This window comes from Dermochelys coriacea, chromosome 7, assembly GCF_009764565.3.
Source record: "Dermochelys coriacea isolate rDerCor1 chromosome 7, rDerCor1.pri.v4, whole genome shotgun sequence".
Taxonomy (NCBI): Eukaryota; Metazoa; Chordata; order Testudines; family Dermochelyidae; genus Dermochelys; species Dermochelys coriacea.
In genome coordinates, this window is record NC_050074.1 from 31,609,130 (window position 1) to 31,630,193 (window position 21,064).

The window sequence follows — 21,064 nt, forward strand, 5'->3', positions numbered from 1 at the left end:
AGCACATCAGACCCTGGAGAAAGGCCAAGGAAGCTTTTACAAAGAAGGAAATGGAAGCAGAGATGGAAGGGACTTGCCCAGGGTCACCCCAGCAAGGCCAGATACTGAGATTCCCCTTGGCTCTAGCCACTAGGCTTGGGGTCACAACAAAATAGTCAGCAGAGGGGACAAAGTCTTAGAGAGATTATCATGTTGACACTCCATCGTCGCAAGGCACATCCCTCTCCCCATCGAGCCCCAGCCCCCGGCAGCAACACTGCCTCGGCCTAGGAACATCTGCCCTGGCCTCTATCCTGTATCCCAGCCTGTGGGCTTGGTCCCACACCCTTTCTATTCAGGTGCTGCTCCCCCTCCTCCCTGTCTGACAGGTCTCACCTCTTTCCCCGTCAGGACATGGCGTGCCAACTTGACCTTGGCGAAGTTGCCCTTGCCAATGGTCTTGAGCAAGCGGTAGTTCCCAATGTGCGGCTGCTCATCGGTGGAGGTGGCAGAGTTGCGGCCCCGCAGCATGTTGGACTTGCTGCTGGGCTTGGACTCTGTGTGGCCCAGCGCCGGCTGTGGAGACAAACAAACAATGTCTTAGGCTGATGGAAGCCACCGGACGGTTATGCCCTTCCCCAGCGTCAAACTGAGGCTCAGTGTCCCCACCCTGGCATGCTCTACGGGGCCCATTCTGGTATCCAGCTTCTCACCCTGACTGGCGGGATAGAGCCCTCAGGAGATGGGTTAAACCTTTTTGGGCCCTGTCTATGCTCCAGCAAGCATTGCCCAGCCCCTTCTTCACTTCAGGGGTGGGGGATCAGCCACCACTGCCCAGCCTCACTGGGTCTGAACCCCAATTCCATTGGCCTCGTTTCCACTCCATGCACATGTCAGGCTATGACATGATGCATTGGGAGGGGGCTCCCTTCCTGATCTCTACTGGGAAGCCAGTGCCCTGAAGCATGAGATGGGAAGACCCTCGCCTCAGCATGTGTTAACTAGGAAGTGGCCCGAAATTCATTCAGGCCCTTTTAAATGGGATGTGCTGTGGGATTCAGCATAGGAGGGGCTGAAAAGCCAAGCCCAAATGCAAGGTCACCAGGGATCATGAGGAACAACATGCTTCTAACCCCTTACCCACCTGCACACACAGAGACCACAGTGAACACACCAGTCAATTTGGTTGGCTGGCAGTAGCCCCAACACACCTGAATCTCAGGCCCAGCCCACACTTGCCCAAGAGGAAAGGGATCAACAGATTTCATTGCCACTAGAGCCCACCGAGGATTTGGCTGGGGCTGGTGTATGCAGCAGCCCCACTGCTGCCCTCTATGTAGCCCCTTACTGGAAAGCATTTCACGCTGCTTTGTGGAGGAGCAGGAGCCAGATGGAAAGAGCAGCGTTCTCCTGCAGTCATGGGACACAGATGGGGCAGGGACACCCCTCCACTACCTAGAACAACCCTGCAGTCCTCCACCCCAAATGAGGGAAGCGCCAGAGTCCCACCACCCATACTGCTTTGTTATTTGAGGAGGGCTCAATCCTGGGCGAAGTGGGAGGGATTCTCTGGTCTGTGTTATACAGGAGGTCAGACCAGTTAATCTAACAGGCCCTTCCAGCTTTAAGAGCTCTGCATCGCCGCAAACTCTTTACGCTGGGGATCCTGGCACCAGCCCCATATCAGTAATGCACAATGCTGAGTGTGGATTCCTGGGTAACGCTCTACCCAGGAAGGAAAAACAAACCCAACCCGCAGTGGGCTACCTTCCTTCCTGACGCCAGGGGAGGAGACAGCTTAACCCAACACGTGTAAGACTCACCACAGATCAGTGGCTAAAGATATCAAGTGTATATCTCGGTGGGATGGATTCTACCACTACCCTCCTAGACAAATGATCCAGTAATAGCTTCTGCCTCCATTAAGCCTCAGAGCCCCCCAGGTATTTCCATTTTGCAGGTTGGGGATACTGAGGCACAAATACATCTGTGCAATAACCAGCATTGTGTGTGAAATTTTAGCTCCAGCACCTGTCTCAGAGTATGAACATTCTCTCCACTTTACAAAGAGGAACTGAGGCAGAAAAGGGTCAGGTGATTTGCCCAAGGTCACACAGCAGGACAGTGACTGAGCTAGGAACAGAACCCAGGAGTCTGGACTTCCAGCTTTCCTTGCTCTAACCCAGTCAGCCCCAATTCCCTCCCGGAGCTGGGTAAGGAACCCAGGAGTCCAGACTCCCAGTCCTCCAGTCTAATGAGGAGGGCCTAGGTTCCATCTCTGGCTCTGACTCCCACCCTCCACAATCCAGACACAGGAATAATTAAATTGCACCCTCTGTATTTCCAGAGAAAATAGAGAAGGGAACAGAGCTGGGGAGATGAATGTGAGAAGAGGTTCAAGTCCAGCACTGCTCCCATCCACTCCCCAAGCCAACAGCCACACCTGTTCCCTTACTGCGGGTGTCCAGCCAGGCACTCACGTAACATAAGTACAAAGGAGGAAGAGATCAGAGGAAGCTGCCAAGAAAGCTAAAGTTAAAGGCATGCCTGTACCAAAAGTTAACTTAACCCTTTGGAGGTCAGGCAGGTGCAGTGCCTGGCACAGCTGCCGTTGCTCTCTGTAAATCAATTATAGGGATCCCCTGAGAGTTCATTTCCTCTCCACATTCATGGCAATAGGATCCCCACTAGACAACTCAGGAGGGGAATGGCAAAGCCTGACACTTCCACAGGCTCTTTATGACACAGTCTGGGATCTACCAGCTAGGACGCAGGCAACCTGGCTAGCACTTCCCAAAGCAATGAGCACGTTTTGGAGTTACACAATGAAGTGTCTTCCAGTAAAGGCCTCCAAAAGCCAAAGGTTTCCTAGACACTGGAATTGCAGGCCACACAGTACTGGACTCCCTCCCCCTTCACTAGAAACCAGCCTCACAGAGGATTAGGCACATGTACTGCTATGAGTTCAGAAATGACCTCCCCCAGCCCCAATACACTCACACAGAGTCAGATACATGGCTGGGTTATAGAGGCTAGGGGCACTGGATGGAAACCAAAGACACTAGGTTGTCTATTCCTGGCTCTGCCACTGACCTGATGTACTAGTCCCATCCGTTCTGTGCCTCAGTTCCCCTTCCCATCCTTTGTCTATTCTGACAGTGAGCTCTCTGGGACAGGGACTGCCTGTACTGTGTTGAACACAACATAAGAAAACATAAGAACGGCCATACTGGGTCAGACCAATGGCCCACCTAGCCAGTATCCTGTCTTCTGACAGTGGCCAATGCCAGATGCTTCAGAATGAACGAAGAGAACAGGGTAATCATCAGCTGATCCATCCCCTGTTGTCCACTTCCAGCTTCTGGTAGTTAGAGGCTTAGGACACCCAGAGTGTGGGGTTGCATCCCCGACCATCTTGGCTAATAGTGATTGATGGACCCGTCCTGCATGAGCTTACCTAATTCTTTTTTGAATCCTGTTATTGTTTTGGCCTTCACAACATCCCCTGGCAATGAGTTCCACTGATGGACTGTGCATTGTGTGAAGAAGTACTTCCTTTTGTTTGTTTTTAATTTGCTGCCTATTAATTTCATGTGGTGACCCCGGTTCTTGTGTTATGAGAAGAGGTAAACAACACTTCCTTATTCACTTTCTCCGCACCAGTCATGATTTTATAGACCTTGATCATGTCCCCCCTTTAGTTGTCTCTTTTCCAAGCTGAACAGTACCAGTCTTTTTAATCTCTCCTCAAACTGAAGTGGTTCCATCATTCCAATAATTTTTGCCTCTCTCTGTAACTTTTCCAATTCCTAAATATCTTTTTTGAGATGGGGCAACCAGAGCTGCACACAGTATTCAAGGTGTGGGCGTAACATGGATTTATATAGCGGCATTCCTTTCTTAATGGTTCTTAACATTCTGTTCGCTTTTTTGATGGCTGCTGCACATTGAGCAGATGTTTTCAGAGAACTCACTACAATGACTCCAAGATCGATCTTGAGTGCTAACAGCTAATTTAGACCCCATCATTTTGTATGTATAATTGGGATTATGTTTTCCAATGTATATTACTTTGCATTTATCAACATTGAATTTAATCTGCCATTTTGCTGCCCAGTCACTCAGTTTCCTGAGATCCCTTTGGAACTCTTTGCAGTCTGCTTTCCACTTAACTATCTGGAGAAATTTTGTATCATCTGCAAATTTTGCCACCTCACTGTTTACCCCTTTTTCCAGATCATTTATGATTATGTTGAATAGGACTGGTTCCACTACAGATCCCTGGGGGATACCGCTATTTATCTCTCTCCATTGTGAAAATTGACCATTTATTCCTACCCTTCATTTCCTGTCTTTTAACCAATTACTGATCCAGGAGAGGACCTTCCCTCTTATCCCATGACTGTTTACTTTGCTTAAGAGTTTTGGTAACGGACCTTGTCAAAGGCTTTCTGAAAGTCCAAGTTCACTATATCCACTGGATCACCCATGTCCACATGCTTGTTGATCCCTTCTAAGAATTCTGATGATTGGTGAGGCATGATTTTCCTTTACAAAAGCTGTGCTGACTCTGTTGTATTTGTGCAAGCGCTGAGGCATTGCTGTAATGCAAATTCAAAGCAAAGCCCTGCTAAGGATAAGTGGGGGCCATTGCGATTCAGGAATACTGGCCTGAGGTGGAGGAGTTTCAGGCCACATTTTGAGAAAGTCTGAAGTAAGGCTGTGAATCCATTCACCATGATTCTGAAGGGTCAGTTCAGTAGAAGTAGTTTCTATCTAGGGATATCCCAATGTTTAGAGCTCTACCCAGCAAAGCACTCCTTGTGTGAACCCCATTTATACCAACAGAGTTGCACTTTCATCAGTCTGTCTAGCTTATTCCAGTCCTCCTCCCCACCCTGTGAAACAACAGTTCTGGTTAAGCCCTATTTGCCAGCACAGCTCTGTGTTTGGGGCTTGCACCTCTTCACACCCCTGACCAACAGAGCTATGCCAGCAGCAGCTCCAAGTGTAGTTTTGGCCTCAGGAGACCCAGGTTCAAGTTCCTGCTCTGCCACAGACTCCCGGGATGACCCTGGGCAAGTCACTTAGAGTGAAGATTTCAGAAGCACCTGAAGTCCCGTTTCCAAAGTGGCCCCTAAGTGCCTGAGTCCAAGGCCTATTCTACATACAGGTTTTGTGCTGATGTAACAGTGTCAGTCGGGGTGTGTGTGATTACCAATATAATTCTACCAATACAAGACCTGGTGTGGATGCAGTTATAAAGATATAAAGGCACCTTTACACCAGGGTAGCTTATTTTTCTTCCTGTATGGAAACAGCTGCACTGGTATAAAGCACCTTTATAGTGATATAACTGTCTCTATGTAATATATTTATATGGCCTCCATCATTACAGTACCGGGTGCCTCACAATCAAATGCATTTCCCTCCCAAACCCTCTTGTGAGGCAAGGCAGTGCTGTTATCTCCACTGTACAGATGGGGAACTGAGGCACAGAGAGACGTAGCAACCTGCCCAAAGGTCACCTAGGAAGCCTGTGGCAGAGCAGGGAACTGAAACCAGGTCTCACATCCTATGCCAGTGCCCTATCCATTGTGCCATCCTGCCTCCCGAAGTGCAGAGCAGTCACAAAGGGAACCATCCTGTCGATCTTCCGATTCACCTTATCCAACAGGCCTCGTGATTCCATCACCTCCACCAGCAGGGCTGTTCAGCTCTAACAAGAGCGGGATAGTTAAACCACTTCAAATTGTGTATAGAAAAAGCCTTTGGGTAAAAATATTCACAAGCACCTAAATCCCATTTTCAAAAGTGACTGGCAGAGGTAGGAGCCTTACACTGTGTCACAATGAGGGCTACAGGGTTTGAATCGCAGAACACACCAGAGCATCTCACAGTAACTGCCCTGCACGGATGAAGGTGGTGTGAATTAAAAGGTATCCTGTTCGTGTTAACGTTGTCCTCTTTCAGACAGGACTACATTACTGTGAACTAGATACCTTTTCATTCGCGCCAGCAGTGTCCACACAGGGCAGTTAGTACGAGACGCTCAGGTGCGCTCTGTGATTCACACCCTGCAGCCCAGTGCAGACAAGCCCTAAGTCTCACTGGAAGTCAGTAAGTTTTAGGAGCCAGTGATCCTGAGACTATCTTGAAAAGGGAAGTAAGCACTTTTGAACACTTTACCTATGGGTTTTGTGCCCCAATTCGCCACCTGTAAAATGGGATAAGAGCACTTGCCTGCCCAGCAAAGGTATTGGGAAGAGCTTGGATCCTATGGTGATGGGGTCCAGGTAAGTGCCTTAGACAGACAGATCTCTGTTGTTATAAGCTCCTGTCTTAGGGGAACCTACTGGCAACTGCATATTCCCATCGACATGGCTTGATCTTGCATCCTAATTGCGACAGGCAAGGGTGTTGTTTTTATTTCAGTAGGACCTACAGACAACAAGGAATTGGCACTTCTAGCAGTCAGCTGGATTTTGGGAAGGGGAAGAAGGCACTGCAGTGTCTCAATTGTCAGACTGGCATCTGTTGTAGAAAGGGCAATGGTAGGAGAAGCCTTTGCCTAGAGCACCACAGAGAACCCTGGCAGGGAAGGGAGGGGGTATGTGGGCAATATGCCGGAGCTGATGCTGCCACGATACGCTTTCATTGTGTTGCCTGTAGGATTGCTAGCCATGAGCCCAGGCAAAACCCTCCCGGAATCCCCTCAATCAGCAGGGCTAAGGGTATTCCGCCAGCTGGTCCATCTGGAATAGCTCAGCTCCTCAACCCCAGAGCAGATCGCAAACAAGCATTACTGCTAGCGGCAATCCCCAGCCAGCCCCAAGATCAGGCTCCTGCAAGAGAGAGAGAACTCATCTAAACCAGGAAGCAGCTGCTGTTTAATTAGCCAGGCAAAGGTTTGCAAACAGACACATACAGGGCCCACCAGCTGCAGAGTTCTGAGGTGCAGAAGGAGGCTGCTCCAGACACCCCCGTGGCAGGGAACAGATCCTGCTCCGGAGGGAAGAGCACAGCTTGTTGAGAAGCTTGGAAGAAACACTGCAAGCCCAAAAGGGCTGGCAATATGATCTGAAGTCCTCAGCACTAACAAGCGGGCCCAAGGGGCCCACCCACAGAGCCGCCACACTGCAGGGGGGAGATGCAGAGCCAGCAGGAGTAACCTCTACGCACACTCTCCACAGTTATTGGTATTGCAGGCATGCCTAGGAGCCTCAGCCATGGACAGGATCCCACTGTGCATTGTGCTGTACACACACAGTACAAAGACACAGTCCCTGCCCCACACGGCTTTCAGACTCAGTATAAGGGGCAATTACTTTAATTTTATCATTCGGGCCTGTATCTCTGTAGTATGTGAATGCCTCACAATCATTTATGGACTCACTCCTCCGGTGGGATAGGGAAGGGTTACCCCCATTTTACCTGTGGGGAAAACTGAGGCAACAAGGCACCATAGCTCTTTGGTACAGGGACCATCTTTCTGTTGTGTGTTTGTACAGCACCTAGGACAATGGGGGTCCTGGCCTGCGACAGGAGCTCCTTGGCCACTATGGTAATACAAAGAAATACAGGGAGTCTGTGGCTGAACCAAGAATGGAACCCAGTGTCCTGAGCTTTAGTCCAGCCCCCGGCCCTGATAGACTACTGTTCCTATCACACAGTGGGGAGGAGGGGAGTGAGATTCTTCTCAAGTTGCTTTGGGTACAGAGTTGCTTCTGGACTTAAAAAAATTACCACGTTAGGCCTCCTCCAAATGGTACCCAAGGGCAGTCAGGCTTGTTTCAGCTCCGCATCTGCTGGGGACGTTTTCCTCAGCTGCCACTCCCCAGAACAAATCACCAGCCAGCAACACCAAGCTCAGGGCAGCAGGGTCAGACTAGGATACAAGCCCCCAAAACACCTCTTTGGCCACACAATACTGCCCACTAGCGATCTAGTGCTCAAAGTTCTCGGAGAGAGCAGAAATGCAGCTGTTTGTCTATAGGGGCACCCAAATCAGGGGAGGTAAGATACAAATGGAAATGAGGGTCCCCTTTGCCCCCAAGGGGTTTGGAAGCCAGGTACCACTCTGTGCTCCCATTCGACCCAGGGATGCTGGCTCCCAGTGTGAAAACATAGGCTGAGAACATTTGTTTAGACAGCACACACACCCTTCCCTCTGGGTTCCTGCACTTTTCAGGTCTGGCTCTTCAAGGACATTGTGGGCCTTGGCTCTCCAGGCTCCGCCTCAGCAGGTGAGCCACTATGCTAACAAGGAGCTGCTGCATTGCTCATCTATAATTCATGCCCTGACAGGGAAGGAGGGAGGGGGAATGCCAAGCAGAGGGAAAGCCAAAGAGAACCTTAACCCCTCTGTGCCAGGCGAGGATGTGCTTTCACTAGGCATGGACAGCGGGTGCACAACCATCACCTGCACAGGCTGCAGGGTCTCAAGATTGGCCAGGCCAGGTCAGTTATTTGGGTGGACAAATGCAGGGGGCTGTGGGTGACCTTCCCCATCCCAGTACTCGGCACAAGGCATCAGCACAGCGTTCAGGAACAAAGCCCTGCCTAAGACGCTGTCTTCCCAAAGAGGCATAAGATTGTGAGCAGATCAGGATTGCCAGTCGTGGAAGATTGTATGCCACTTTCTATGAGGATAGCGGTGTTAAGTCAACCCAAACCCAGCTCTACCTCCTGAACTCCCCTGCAGTTTGCTGGGAACAGTGTCCCTCTTCCTCATCATGAATCTGTTGTATAGCACTGCTGGGAACCATTACAACAGCTGCTGCATTACACCTCAGAGGTTGGCACAGAATTAAAGCGGCCTGAGGAATGACAACGAGTGTCCAGAATTTAAAATACAATCAAAGCGTCCCTGCTAGCCTCAGCCACCCTTCATTGTCCTTATTATTTCCCCTCTAGCACACACAGACAAACACCCCTCATCTTGACATGACATCTGCTACCATGGATCACTTTGCTTATATGCTGCATCCCTTTCCCCCCAACTCTTTGGCTTGTCTTCAGGCCCCATGCTCTTTGGGACAGAAACCATTGTGGCTGTGTGTACAATGCCTTGCACAATGGGGCTACGCCAAGCATAGGGAGAAGACTGCCTGCCAATTTGAAAAATCAAGGAAGAGAGAGTCATCTCTCTTCCTACAGATTCAGAGATATTTCAGGCCTGAATGCACCACTGTAATCATCCAGTCTGACCTCCTGCATAGCTTAGGGCAGAGATGTTCACCTGACACTTCCTGCATGGAGCCCGTATCCTCTTGCTTGAGCTGAGCATGCCGGGGTGTGATGCATAGGGGAGTGGCTTTTGGATCTATTTATAAGAAATGTTCCAATTCCAATCTATGAGCACTCAGATACACATAGTTCCCCAAAGCCAGTCAGCTTGGATATTCGGGCACCAAAGGGAAATGGAGCCAAGGAGATATCAGCCGGGATCAGACCCAAACCTGGTCCCAGGCTCTGTTGGACGCTTCAGCAAATGGCGCAGGTAGTAGGTGTTGGGGAAGACCTGGCCCCTGGAAAAGTCCCCAATGGTTAGAGGTTAGCTTAAGCCCTGAAGCACAAGATGATTCATCTCTGTTCTAAAAGCTTTCCCTTTTCAGCATTTGCTACTATAACCCAGGATATTCCTATTCTCCAGGATAAATGGGAATCGTGGCAGAAGCAAGAGCCACATCTCTTCCATCTCCAAATCCAACAAACAGAAGGATCTGTCTTTCTCTACTCCATGCAGGTTCCAGCTTCCCAAGGTCAGGCCAGCCACAGGAGTCCTTGGCATCAGAGCCCCGTGTGACAAACTAACAGTAAAGCATGCCATGAACCCACGCCTCACAGAGGTGACTCTGCAGAGGCAACTTGTTCTAGCTATTCCATGAAGCTGGCATTTTAGGAAAAAAACCAGAGGTACTGTGCTCCTTGCTTGCCTACCCTCTGCTCGCCTACCCTCCACTCTGCAAGGGCGTTCTTTAAGCCTCCATGTGTTCATCACAGCCTTTAGCGTGGGAAGCTAATGGGAAGGAGAGACCAGTTTAATACAAGGCACAGCAAAAATAATCCACCCAGCAGGCCTCTAGGTCTGAGCAGGAGGTTTGATCTGTCCGCATTACAAGTTCAAGAGCAAAAACAGCTCTGTGTTTAAACTGGGGCCCATGACAAGCAAGATTCTCCTGCCTGCTGCAGCCTTCAGAACTGCACCCCAACCATGGCAAAATTCCCCTGTTCACTGTCTAGCTCTTCCCCTCTGGCATATGGGATCATTTCCTGCGCTGGGACAAATTGTAACAAGGAGAGAACTATCCCACTCCCCCCTCCAAACCCAGGCTATGTGCTCCCAATTCTGGGCAGGAGCTGAATTCATGTTCTCTTTGCTGGGATGTCCCTACTTCACAAGTCTCCTCCTATCTGACATGACCCCAGAGCCAAGGTGTTTCATGCCTGGAGTAACATTGCCTGGTAAGGAGCCATGCTGGGTTTGGAGTTGCTGGAGTACTGTTACTGATCCCCAGATCAGCCCCTGTCTGCAAACAGTCTAAATCTAAGCTGTTCTTCTGGGAGCTTGCTGGGAAGCTGTTTGCCAAGAACAGCTTAACATTCTCGCTATGACTCTCCTTGGCCCCCAGGTCTCTCTGCAGGAGGCCAGCACCATTTACTTCTTCAAACAGGCTCACAGCAGTGCTCCTTCCCTGAGTCTCCATTTTACCTTCCAGCTGACCCTGTGCTGCACTCTAAGAAACACACCAAGCTCCTGTTGTAACTCCAGACACATCTAATTAAACTACTAGCTGTGTAAAAGCTCCCATTTCAGCAAGCTTGTATTACAGTGAAATGAGTGCTCGTCTATTTGATTTCCTTGTAGGTAGGAGGAAGTCCTGGCCCCTCAGCCCTGATTCTAAAAGGGCCTATTCTATCCCCTCTGCAGAGGGGTCAGCAGCAGGGCTAGTTCTCCTGGGGCATCTGGGACATGGAATCCCCTCCCATAAAGATCAAGGGCCTGATTCATTTTCCATGGGGCAAACAGTCAAACAGTAACCTGTTGCAGCTGCTGAGCAGAGCCTGAACTATCAACAGCTTTGCTGCTTTCGTAGCTCCACGAGGAAGAAGTTGTGGGAGGCAGTGTTACCTAATGGATAGAGCACTGGTCTGGGACTCAGGAGGTCTATTCCTGGCTTAGCCGCTGGCCTGCTGGATGATTCTGGGGCAAGTCACTGTCCCTCCCTATCCCTCAGCTTTCCCATCAGTCAGTAATGACCCTGATGTCCTTTGTAAAGCACTTTGAGATCTACTGATGAAAAAGAACTATAGAAGAGCTAGGGATGATTATTTTTAAAGATCTCAGAGGAGCTGCCCATCTCTTTGAGATCCCCTTCCCTCTTCATAGGGATGTATGTAGATTCCATTAGCCAATCAGGTTGCCTGTAGCAGCCTCCTGTGAGAGGTTCACTGGGGTCATCTAGCTAGAGGATGCTTGGTCAGGAAGGTTCTCAAACTGAGTCATGGCACTGACTAGTGACAAATCCCTTGAAATGCCACATGCCGGAGCAGCCAAGATCCTGCATGATGTATGTGCTACTATTTGCAGAGCGTGTTAAAAACATCCCAAGTTCAGCTATGGAACCAAGCACAGAAGGGAGAGGAAACGCGAGTCATCATAATGAATGATAAAAACGTGGGGAGGGATATTAAACCTCATGCTTCAGGGCTTGAGCTGATCTCTGTTGGTCTATTATAGACCAGGCTGAGCCATACATATATGGGGGAAGATTACCCCACATCTCCCCATGGTGGATTTCTTACACCTTCCTCTGAAGCAGCTGGTGTTGACCACTATTAGACAGGATAATGGGCTAGATGGACTTTGGGTCTGATCCAGTCTGGCAATTCTCAATTCCTGTGCCTTAGTGCTCTGGTATTTGCTCTTCTAGACAGCTGCTAGCAATAATATCTTAGATTTCAATAATATCTTTTCACTCCAAGGAGTCCCCCCCCCCCCCCAAAAAAAATCACACCATTGAAATGCAGCCACCTCTGGGATGAGGCATGGTAGCTGTTTATCACTAAGCAGTTTTGGACAAAAAGATACTGAGTTACAATTAGATATCAGATAGAGAGGCAGATTAAAATAACGCAAACTGGGGATTGGCCAGGATACTGGGATTACCACCCAAGCTCCTTGCAATACAGATCGTGGATGTTTGTAGTCAGCACCTCAGTTTTAGGCCTTATTTGAAAGGTGGCATCACAAGCAACACAGCCTCTCCAGCACTGGGCTGGATCCTCATTGGATGGGAGGCCAGTCCCTATGGAAGAGCTAATACCACTTTGTTCACCGGACACCTCCCAGAAATAGAAGTGAGATATGACAGCCTCAAAAGGCCATTACCTCAATAGTCCATGTGCCCATAAAGAATTTTCCATAAAAAGTCAGGTTAAAGCTTAGTATTTGGGGGAAGCATGGACAAAGTGTCTTTGGAAGGCATAGAGGATTCATAGATTCCATAGCTCCATCCATTGTATGTTGTGACCCTTAGTTACTGATCACTAGCTGGCTAAAAAAATACTCTCTCGTCATTTCCTTGTATTTCTCCATTGGTCTCCCTGTATCCCCTTGTCACCTTTCCTCTTCTGCTTAGATTGGAAGCTCTTTGGAGCAAGGACCGTCCCTTTGTTCTATGTTTGTACAGTGCCTAGCGCAATGGTACATGACTGGTGCTCCTGCAGTACACAATTATCCAACCTAATCTGCACTGTTGCAGCAATCAGTTTGCAGTGGGATCACTCGGGGAGCTGAACTAACTCAATTAGACAGGATTGAAGATGTCATATAGAGTAGCATCCAGTAACCAGCCGACCAACTTCCATCTCCTAGAAGCCCACCAGGCAGGCCCCTTTGGAAGTGGTTCAGGGAGCTAGTTTCCACAGCAACAGCTCCCTTCTTAGGGAGGCACATGGCATGTCAGCAAGCGCAGGGAAGGGAGAGCACAACAGGGTGTTTGGAAGGAGGGGAGCCTGGCCGCTGAATCAGTGGCAGACACACTGCGAAGTGGCTCATCATCAGGGTTGAGATTCTGATGCCGCCCATATGGGATGAAAGGCTTTAAAGCAGTGGTGGGCAAATTACGGCCCATGGGCTGGATCCAGCCTATTTTAAGCTGGCCCCGCTCCGGGGCACTGGGTCAGGGGCTGCACCATGTGGATTGGCTCCACTCTGGCGCTCCAGATGGGGCACTGGGTCGGGGCCGCACTGTGCGGCTCGGCCCTGCTCTGGCGCTTCAGCCGGGGCGCAGGGTTGAGGCCACACCACGCGGCATGTCCCCATTCTGGCTCCTCCCTGCTCCAATGGCTCCCTCCGGTGCTCCAATGGGAGCTTCAGGGGCAATGCCTGCAGATGGGGCAGCGTGCAGAGCCGCCTGGCTGTACTTCCACGTAGGAGCTGGAGAAGGGACATGCCACTGCTTCCGGGAGCCGCTTGAGGTAAGTGCTGCTCGGAGCCTTCACCCCTGAGCCTCTCCCCATGCCCCAACCCCCTGCCCCAGCCCTGATCCCCCTCCCGCTCTTCAAATCCTTCAATCCCAGCCCAGAGCACCCTCCTACACCCCAAACTCCTCAGCCCCAGCCCCACCCCCCACACCCCAACCCCAATTTTGTGAGCATTCATGGCCCGCCATACAATTTCTATTCCCCAATGTGGCCCTCGGGCCAAAAGGTTTGCCCACCCCTGTCCTAAAAGCAAGTTACCTGACATGACACCACATCCACAAAGCAGGAGGACATGCAAGCCTCTGCCCCCAGCATGTAATGGAGAGAAGCAGTGAGCTAAAGAGCACGGAAGAGCTTCCCCTAAAAAGTAACCTCAGATATAGAAAGGTGTGCACCTAACTGGTAAAGCAGGAGGGATACAGCCAGGATTCCTGGGTTCTGTTTTCAACTCTGGGAGAAGAGTTGGGTCCAGTTGTTAGCGCTAGGGAGGCTGGGACCCAGGACTAGGAACACCCATTCCCAGCTTTCCTCTACAACCTGCAGTTTGACTTGCACAAGGACACTTCATCTTCCTATGGCTGAATCTCCACCACCACACCTCCCTCACTGGGGCAGAGGCTGTTTAAGGGACCTCTTTGCCTTTCTATAGTGCTTTTCCCCTGAGAATCTCCAAGTATAAGACTGCTACCGTTTCTGAAGGAGATTCTAGGCTGTGGCTACCTGGGATCAAGGAAAGCAAACATCCCTTATCTCCACATAGCTTTCATTCCCCCTGCCCTACCCCAGTTTATCAGAACTATACAGTCAGAGGTGCTTGCTCTCCATTTCACAGCAAGAAGAGTTTACCATCAGTCTCTGTGAGAGGTGTACATTTTAAAATCAAGGTCTTCAATGGCTCTATGCACTCTTGGAGTCTGACAGTAGAGCTGCCAGGAAGTAGTTGCTGACTGGAAATGCATGCTGGGTAACTGTATGCAAATGCATCCGATGAAGTGAGCTGTAGCTCACGAAAGCTTATGCTCTAATAAATTTGTTAGTCTCTAAGGTGCCACAAGTACTCCTTTTCTGTATGCAAATGATAATCCTGAACTTCCAGGGTTTCTGCACAGCTTTTATTACCAGAGCTGCATGCCCTGGGCAAGCATCTGCCCCAGGGTGTGGCAGCGTGGAACGCAGGGCACTGAATGGGGAAAGCTGTGCTGTTATTCTGGCTGGAGGAGCAGAGCATGGAAAAGGGCCACCAGGGCACCCCGGTCCACGAGCTCAGCCACTGGGGGATTGGGGCTATCTCCAAGTGCTTGCTAAGATGTTAAGGAAAAGCTTGTTTGTTAAGTCTCATTGTTCCTTGATGCACAGAGGTCTGGGGAATATCCTCCCACATAAATTCCCTACCTGGGGTCATTTCCCAAAAGCCAGAGACTGAAATCCCAGTGCCTGGCACAGCACTGCTCTGGCTTCAGTGAGCCACTACCTGTGACGTGGGGTTGCAGAGAAAGTGCAACTCCCAACACTCCTGAGAGGCGGGCACACCTCATTAAGTGCTGACTTGGCCAGGGAGGGAGGCAGACAGCTGTGTGGCCGCTGAACAAGCTCAGACCAGACTGAGACGACACACGCAGGGGTGGGTATCGCATGTATGGCCTGTTTCAGAGGAAGGCAATGTACCGACCTACTGCACAGGCTACAGAGAGAGGACACCCGTGATTCTTCAGCAGACTTTGGCTCCGAATCCAACGGCTGAACTCTAAGGCTCCCAACAAACCCAACCCCCCTGCCTCCCCAAACCCAAGACCCAGCTTTTTGATCATCTCTCTCCCATTCGTCTCAGGTTCACGTCCTGAACACTTACTCCAGCCATGGGCCTTGTGTATGTGCTCCCTCTGCTCATCAAAAGCCGTCTTCTCCCTCTCCCGTCACACAATCGTAGCAACGCTGGCGCAAGCGCCTTCTCTGTAGCGTCTATAGTCTGGAAGGGCAGACGCTGTATCTCATTGGCTCTCCATTCCAGACCCCAAATGGAAAAGTCTCTCCCCCCTCATTTATATCACTTCAGCCAGCTGGGAAGAGAGGGGAAATAACTCCAACTTATTCCTAGTGTGCTTGTGGGAAGAGGCACCCCACGGAACAGACCTGTCTCATCTCTCCTCGTTAGCCTCTGAAATCCCTCTTCTGAAGTGGTGAAGCAAAGTAGTAACAAACAGCAGCAGCCAAAGTGAAACTCTTCAGAAGGAGCAAAGTACAGGAACAGCCCAGGCAAGCCACTTCCCCCACCAACCGGCAATGGGACTCCGCCTTCGATACCTGAGCAAGCCACACCTTTTGCAATCTCCCTGATTGCTAACCCAGAGCCCGGCCTGTTTTGCAATTCATCAGTTTCAGGCTAACTCCACAACTTCCCTAAGCAGCACCACAGGTAGCAGAAGCACTGGGATTACCGAGAGCTTCAGGGTGTTGTCTGGATCTGAGTCCCAAGATCCATTAAGGGAGGAAGGCAAACTTCCACCATAACCCACTAGCACTTTTTCCCATTGGGCAAAGTGGGAGGAGAACTGTCCTTAGGCTGGGGGAAGGACGGAGTTACAGCAACTTACGATTCTTCCCCCACAGGAAGCTGCCTGCCCCACCCTTGGTTGCAATGGGCAGGGCTCTTCAGTCAGTGAGTGTGAGGAGGAAATGCTCAGCTTGAAAAAGAGTATGAAGTTAATGCTCTACCTGCACCAGGTGGCCTGCAAGCCCCTAAGCAAGATGAACAGATCAGGGGCAGCTCTTATAACAGAGTTCAAAAGGGAATCAAATGCTGCCAAATGAGAGCAGTGTGGGAGCGGGGGAGATTAGGGTAGAATGCAGTGATGTGCCACCTCCACCTCCTGTAGTGGGTGGCTCCTAGCTCATCACATCCGTGTGCACACGCCCTTTTTGAGAAATCCTTGTACAGCAGCCAAACCACAGGCTGGGGAACACGGAGGCAAGATGGCTAAGTCAACACAGTGCACCCGGGCTGTCACAGAATCTGAGGGGAGTGGGGAGGAGAGCTCTCCACTGGCTACAAGGAAGTCAAGAACTATGTTACAGCATTACTCAGTTACAGCTCTCAGCTCACAACCAACAGCCCCAAGCCCTTGGCACAGCAGCCCCATCCCATCAACAACCTGATCTTACAAGGAAGGGGGCTCAAAATTCAGTAAATCCTTAGCTTGGTGGGTTTATTTTCTGGTGAAGCAGACAGTACGTAAGGGCTGTGGGAGAACAGTTAGAGCAAGGGGCTGGGAGCCAGGGTTCTTTCTCCAGCTCCAGGATGGGGAGGGGGACCCACCAGTTAAAGCAAGGGGCTGAAAGCCAGGACTCCCGGGTTCTTTCCCCAGCTCTGGGAGCAGGGCCTAGTGAGTTAGAGCAGGAGAGCTGGGAGCCAGGACTCCGGGAGTCCTGGGTTTATTATCCCAAGCCTTAGCCTACGGCAGAGATGGGCAAACTACAGCCCACGGGACCCTCCTACCCAGCCCCTGAGCTCCTGGCCCAGAAGGCTAGCTCCCGGCTCCTCCCCTGCTGTTCCCCCTCCCCCACAGCCTCAGCACACCGTGGAGCAACACTCTGGGTGGCCGGGCAGAGCAGTTGTAGGGCTGTGGCCTGACCTGGTGCTCTGGGCAGCGTGGCTGTAGCACCGCCAGCCACTGGTGTTCCAGGCAGCGTGGTAAGGGAGCAGGGGGTGTGTGGATAGGGGTCAGGGCGGTCAGAGGGTGGGGAACAGGGGGGTTGGATGGGGCAGCGGGGGGGGAGGTCAGGGAGTGTGGGATGGGGTAGGAGTCCCAGGGGAGCCATCAGGGAGCAAGAAGCGGGGGGGCGGGAGGGGAGTCAGGCCACGCCTGGCTGTTTGGGGAAACACAGCCTCTCCTAACCAGCCCTCCATACAATTTTGGAAACCCTCTGTGGCCCTCAGGCCAAAGAGTTTGCCCGCCCCTGGCCTAGGGCGGGAAACAAACAGTCTTTTTGTTTTCTTTGTACAGTGCCTACCACAAAGAGATTCTGGTCCATGACTGGGGTTGCTACAATATAAACCATCACCATCAACAGCCTCTAACAATGTCAGTTAAACAATATTCTTCTCATTAAAGCCCTTAAAGAATTGGGGAGAATAAACTCCCCCCCCCCGTCCCACACAATCTTAACTTAACCTTCCAGCACTCCACAGTTAAGTGATTTAACAGACAACAGGATAAAGCTACAGGACCAGCCTCTGCTCATTCACACGGGTTCAATTAGGAGTCACCCCAACTTCAATAGTTACAACTGTAATCAGGTTTCTAGAGACCAAATGGAGGAGACAGCATAGAATCTTGACCTGTCCACACCTCAGATACATACGAATACAAGCGTGCCCTCAGAAAACTTCTTAGCAAGAACACAGGCTTCTGACTAACAGTAGCAGGATGGTGGGAGCCCCAGTCATGGATGGGACCCCAACGTGCCAGGCGCTGTACAGACACAACAAAAAGATGCTCCTTGCTCTGAAGAGCTAACAGTTACAGTCGGACTTTGGTGGGGGAATCAGAACTACAACAAACAGCACTGAATACGAACATCAGAGTTAAGATTGTACCAACACTACAGTGTGTGGAGTAAATCGCATTCCTTTCCCTGGATAGCAGCCATAAGGGAAAGACACTAAGTATCATTGAAGCTAGATTCCCAGCACAGGGAAAGACTCACACAATATTTTAATGTCCATTCTTTTTGCAATTAAACACCGAGAAAAGTCAAAGACAATTTCAGAGACAACAAGAAACAGAAGTTCCTTTCCACCCCCCAAACAGGCACAGAATCCCCATGGCACAGTCTCACCACTGCACATACATGACTCACAAGCCCTCTTGAAACCTCCCTCTCATACCTGCTGCCAACTTAACTTCTCCAGCAGCGCCCTCTCAGTTCCTTGCATTTACCCATGAGAGGCTTTGATAGAAGAGCTGATTCAAGCTGCCAAGGGGTTAACCTTTGAATATGACAGATAGCAGATGCAGCATCTATACACAGCACTAATGCGAGAGAGTGACACTGATGACAGGAGCCATGGAGCCAGAGGCACTGTCGGAATTACTTGCATCTTCAAGTATATTATGTTCCTTCAGTCGCCTTTCTGCTTCACCAATAGGCGATTTCAACAGGGAGCTGCTGAATAGCAGGAGAGTAGGGCTCTATACTGTCCTAGATCCATAAACAGCACTTAAGCTAATAGTAAGCCTGCATGCAATATGCAGAACCTCATGTCCTGGTGCGGAGAGAAGCCTAGACAAAAGAGCCTTCTGGAGAATGGGAGGGTAACTGAAGAAATACTGGAGAATATAATCTAGTAGCACAGCTGGGATTCAGGGCTCCTGGGCTCTAACCCCAGCTCAGGGAGACCTAGCAGTTCTAGTAAGGCACTGGAAGCACAAGGACTCCTAGGTTCTTTTCTCAACTGCTCGTGAGACTTTAGGCAAGTCTCTTCATCTTTTTGTTCTTATTTTTCCATACAAGGCTAAAGCTTTAGAGTTTGAGGTTTGGAGATGGGGCAGTCCCTCCCTACCTCCCCACCCTTCTATTAGATCAAGGACTGCTTCATACAGCAGCAGCACTGACTGTCACTGAGGCACTACCTCCCATGGTGAGGTGCGCACATGTGCACAACAGTGAGGCAGACATCGAACCCAGTGCATTCTTGGCAGGTCAACGCTGACACAACTGCTTGCAGCTAAAGGAAGCTGCTCCCTTGCATCACAACTGTCTGCACCGCATCTCAGCTGCTATATACATATAGCCCTTCAGCCATCTGCAATTGATGCATCATGCTAGTAGCAGCAGGGTTAGGGGGGTGGGAAGGGTTGTCTGTAAAGACCTCCTCCCCTTACCGCTACCCCTTGATGTAGGAGTCAGCTGGAATTCACTTCTTCCCAGACAAGGCCCTTCCTAATGTGTGGTTTGGAAAATGCAGGCACTGCCCCTTCCCTCTACCTCTGCATTTCATTCACACCCCCTCTGAATGCCAAGCCTGAAATTTTCACATGCAATCAGTTTCCTACGTCCCTTGAAGTAAAGTAGGTAATTCATCTCTGACAGACATTTTGTGCTACAGGTGGTGTCAGGAAGCAAGGATGGAGGGGAAATAAAAACACAAAGCTCACCAGAAGCCTCCAGCCCAATGCCTTCCAAGGGTACCTTCCACTCACTTGACCCCATGTGAGAAAACAAGACAAATTTGCTTCCATGTCGAGAATATGGAGGGTGGGAATTGCAAGTGGGGGTGGGGGAAAGCTTCCTCTTCCCCATCCCCTACCACAGTCATCTCCTGCTCCTCCAAGGCCACCACTAAATTAGCAGCAGCGGGAGATAACAAAAGGCTGTTGTTTAAGCCCTAACGGAAGCTCTGCCAACTGGGTAGAGGCTAGATAGACAGAGGACTCCAAGCCAAGGGCACTTCTGAGGCAAACACTGAACAGCCTCTATTGTGCTGTTTTATTTTGGACACCTTGCACCAAGGACAGATGGTGGGCTCACTCCCCCTTACAAACCTAAGACTCCTTGTAAAGACCTAACAAACCCTGTTCTATAGCCCCTTCCAGCCACTTCTGGTGGCTGACACACAACTAGTCCATGTTGTGTAGCTGGGGAGGGAGCACTGCAATGAGTATGACTAATGTGGCAACCCAAAGGATCTGGTGTCCATAAAGACCAGCCAGGAGCTCTATCCAGAAGCCTCATGCTGGAACTCTTGTCCCAGAAGAAAAGAGGGTTGATATTTGAACTTGTGGAGGTGGGCAGAGCTCATACATAAGGGCTACGTTTTAGTCATGGGTATTTTTAGTAAAAGTCACGGATAGGTCATGGGCAGTAAACAAAAATTCATGGCCCATTACCTGTCCATGACTTTTACTAAAAATACTGGTGACTAAACTGGGGGGGGGTGGGGGGGGGCTGCCCGGGGGCCCCACGGGTGCTGGGGGAGGGCAGCCTGGGTGCTGGAAGGGCAGGTGGCAGTACACAGCCTGGGACCTCTGCTGGTGCTGGAGTGGGGGTGGCACTAATTTGGGGGTGGCACTTACTTGGGGGAAGCTCCCATTGGCGGTGCCTGCAGGCGGAGGCAGCACACAGAGCTGCCTGGCCACGGCTCTGCCTAGCAACTGAGCGAGGGGGATGTCCCCGCTTCCAGGGAGCCCCCCAAGTAAGCGCTGCCCAGAGCCTGCCTCACCCTGTCCCAAGCCCCAATCCTTTGCCCCCTCCCACACCCAAACTCTGCTGCTGGTGAGTGGGGGTGGGCACAGTGGCCTGAGACTACCACAGCAGCGGCTGGTGCACCTGGCGCAGGGGCTGCCTGAGCTGCCCCAGAGACAGGCGCACCAGCCGCTGAAAAAAAATCGGAGGTCACAGAATCCGTGACAAACTCGAAGCCCAACTCATGCACAGAATCCTCCCAGCCCTGCTGCCTTTTCCTGGAGCCTGGATCTTCACTATAAGGAGGTTTCCACTGCAATATGTACAGACCTATTTAATTTTACAATCTTTGGGTGGCACAAGCCATTCCCAGGACTACTGTGGAATAGCACAGGGCAGGGATTCTCAACCT

At 50.7% G+C, this 21,064-nt stretch overlaps 1 protein-coding gene across 27 annotated transcripts in view; it reads right to left on the reverse strand.

The window, feature by feature from the left end:
• MARK2 (microtubule affinity regulating kinase 2) overlaps positions 1–21,064 on the reverse strand; it is a 105,423-nt gene that overhangs the window by 27,307 nt on the left and 57,052 nt on the right. For 23 of the 27 annotated variants that reach the window (XM_043518085.1, XM_043518082.1, XM_038409026.2 and 20 more), the window contains one exon: positions 376–555. In XM_043518085.1, the coding sequence (XP_043374020.1) occupies positions 376–555 (180 nt within the window). Of the gene's footprint in view, positions 1–375; positions 556–15,319; positions 16,327–21,064 lie in introns of those variants that run through there. The other 4 variants (XM_038409027.2, XM_043518083.1, XM_043518076.1 and 1 more) reach the window with 4 other exon arrangements.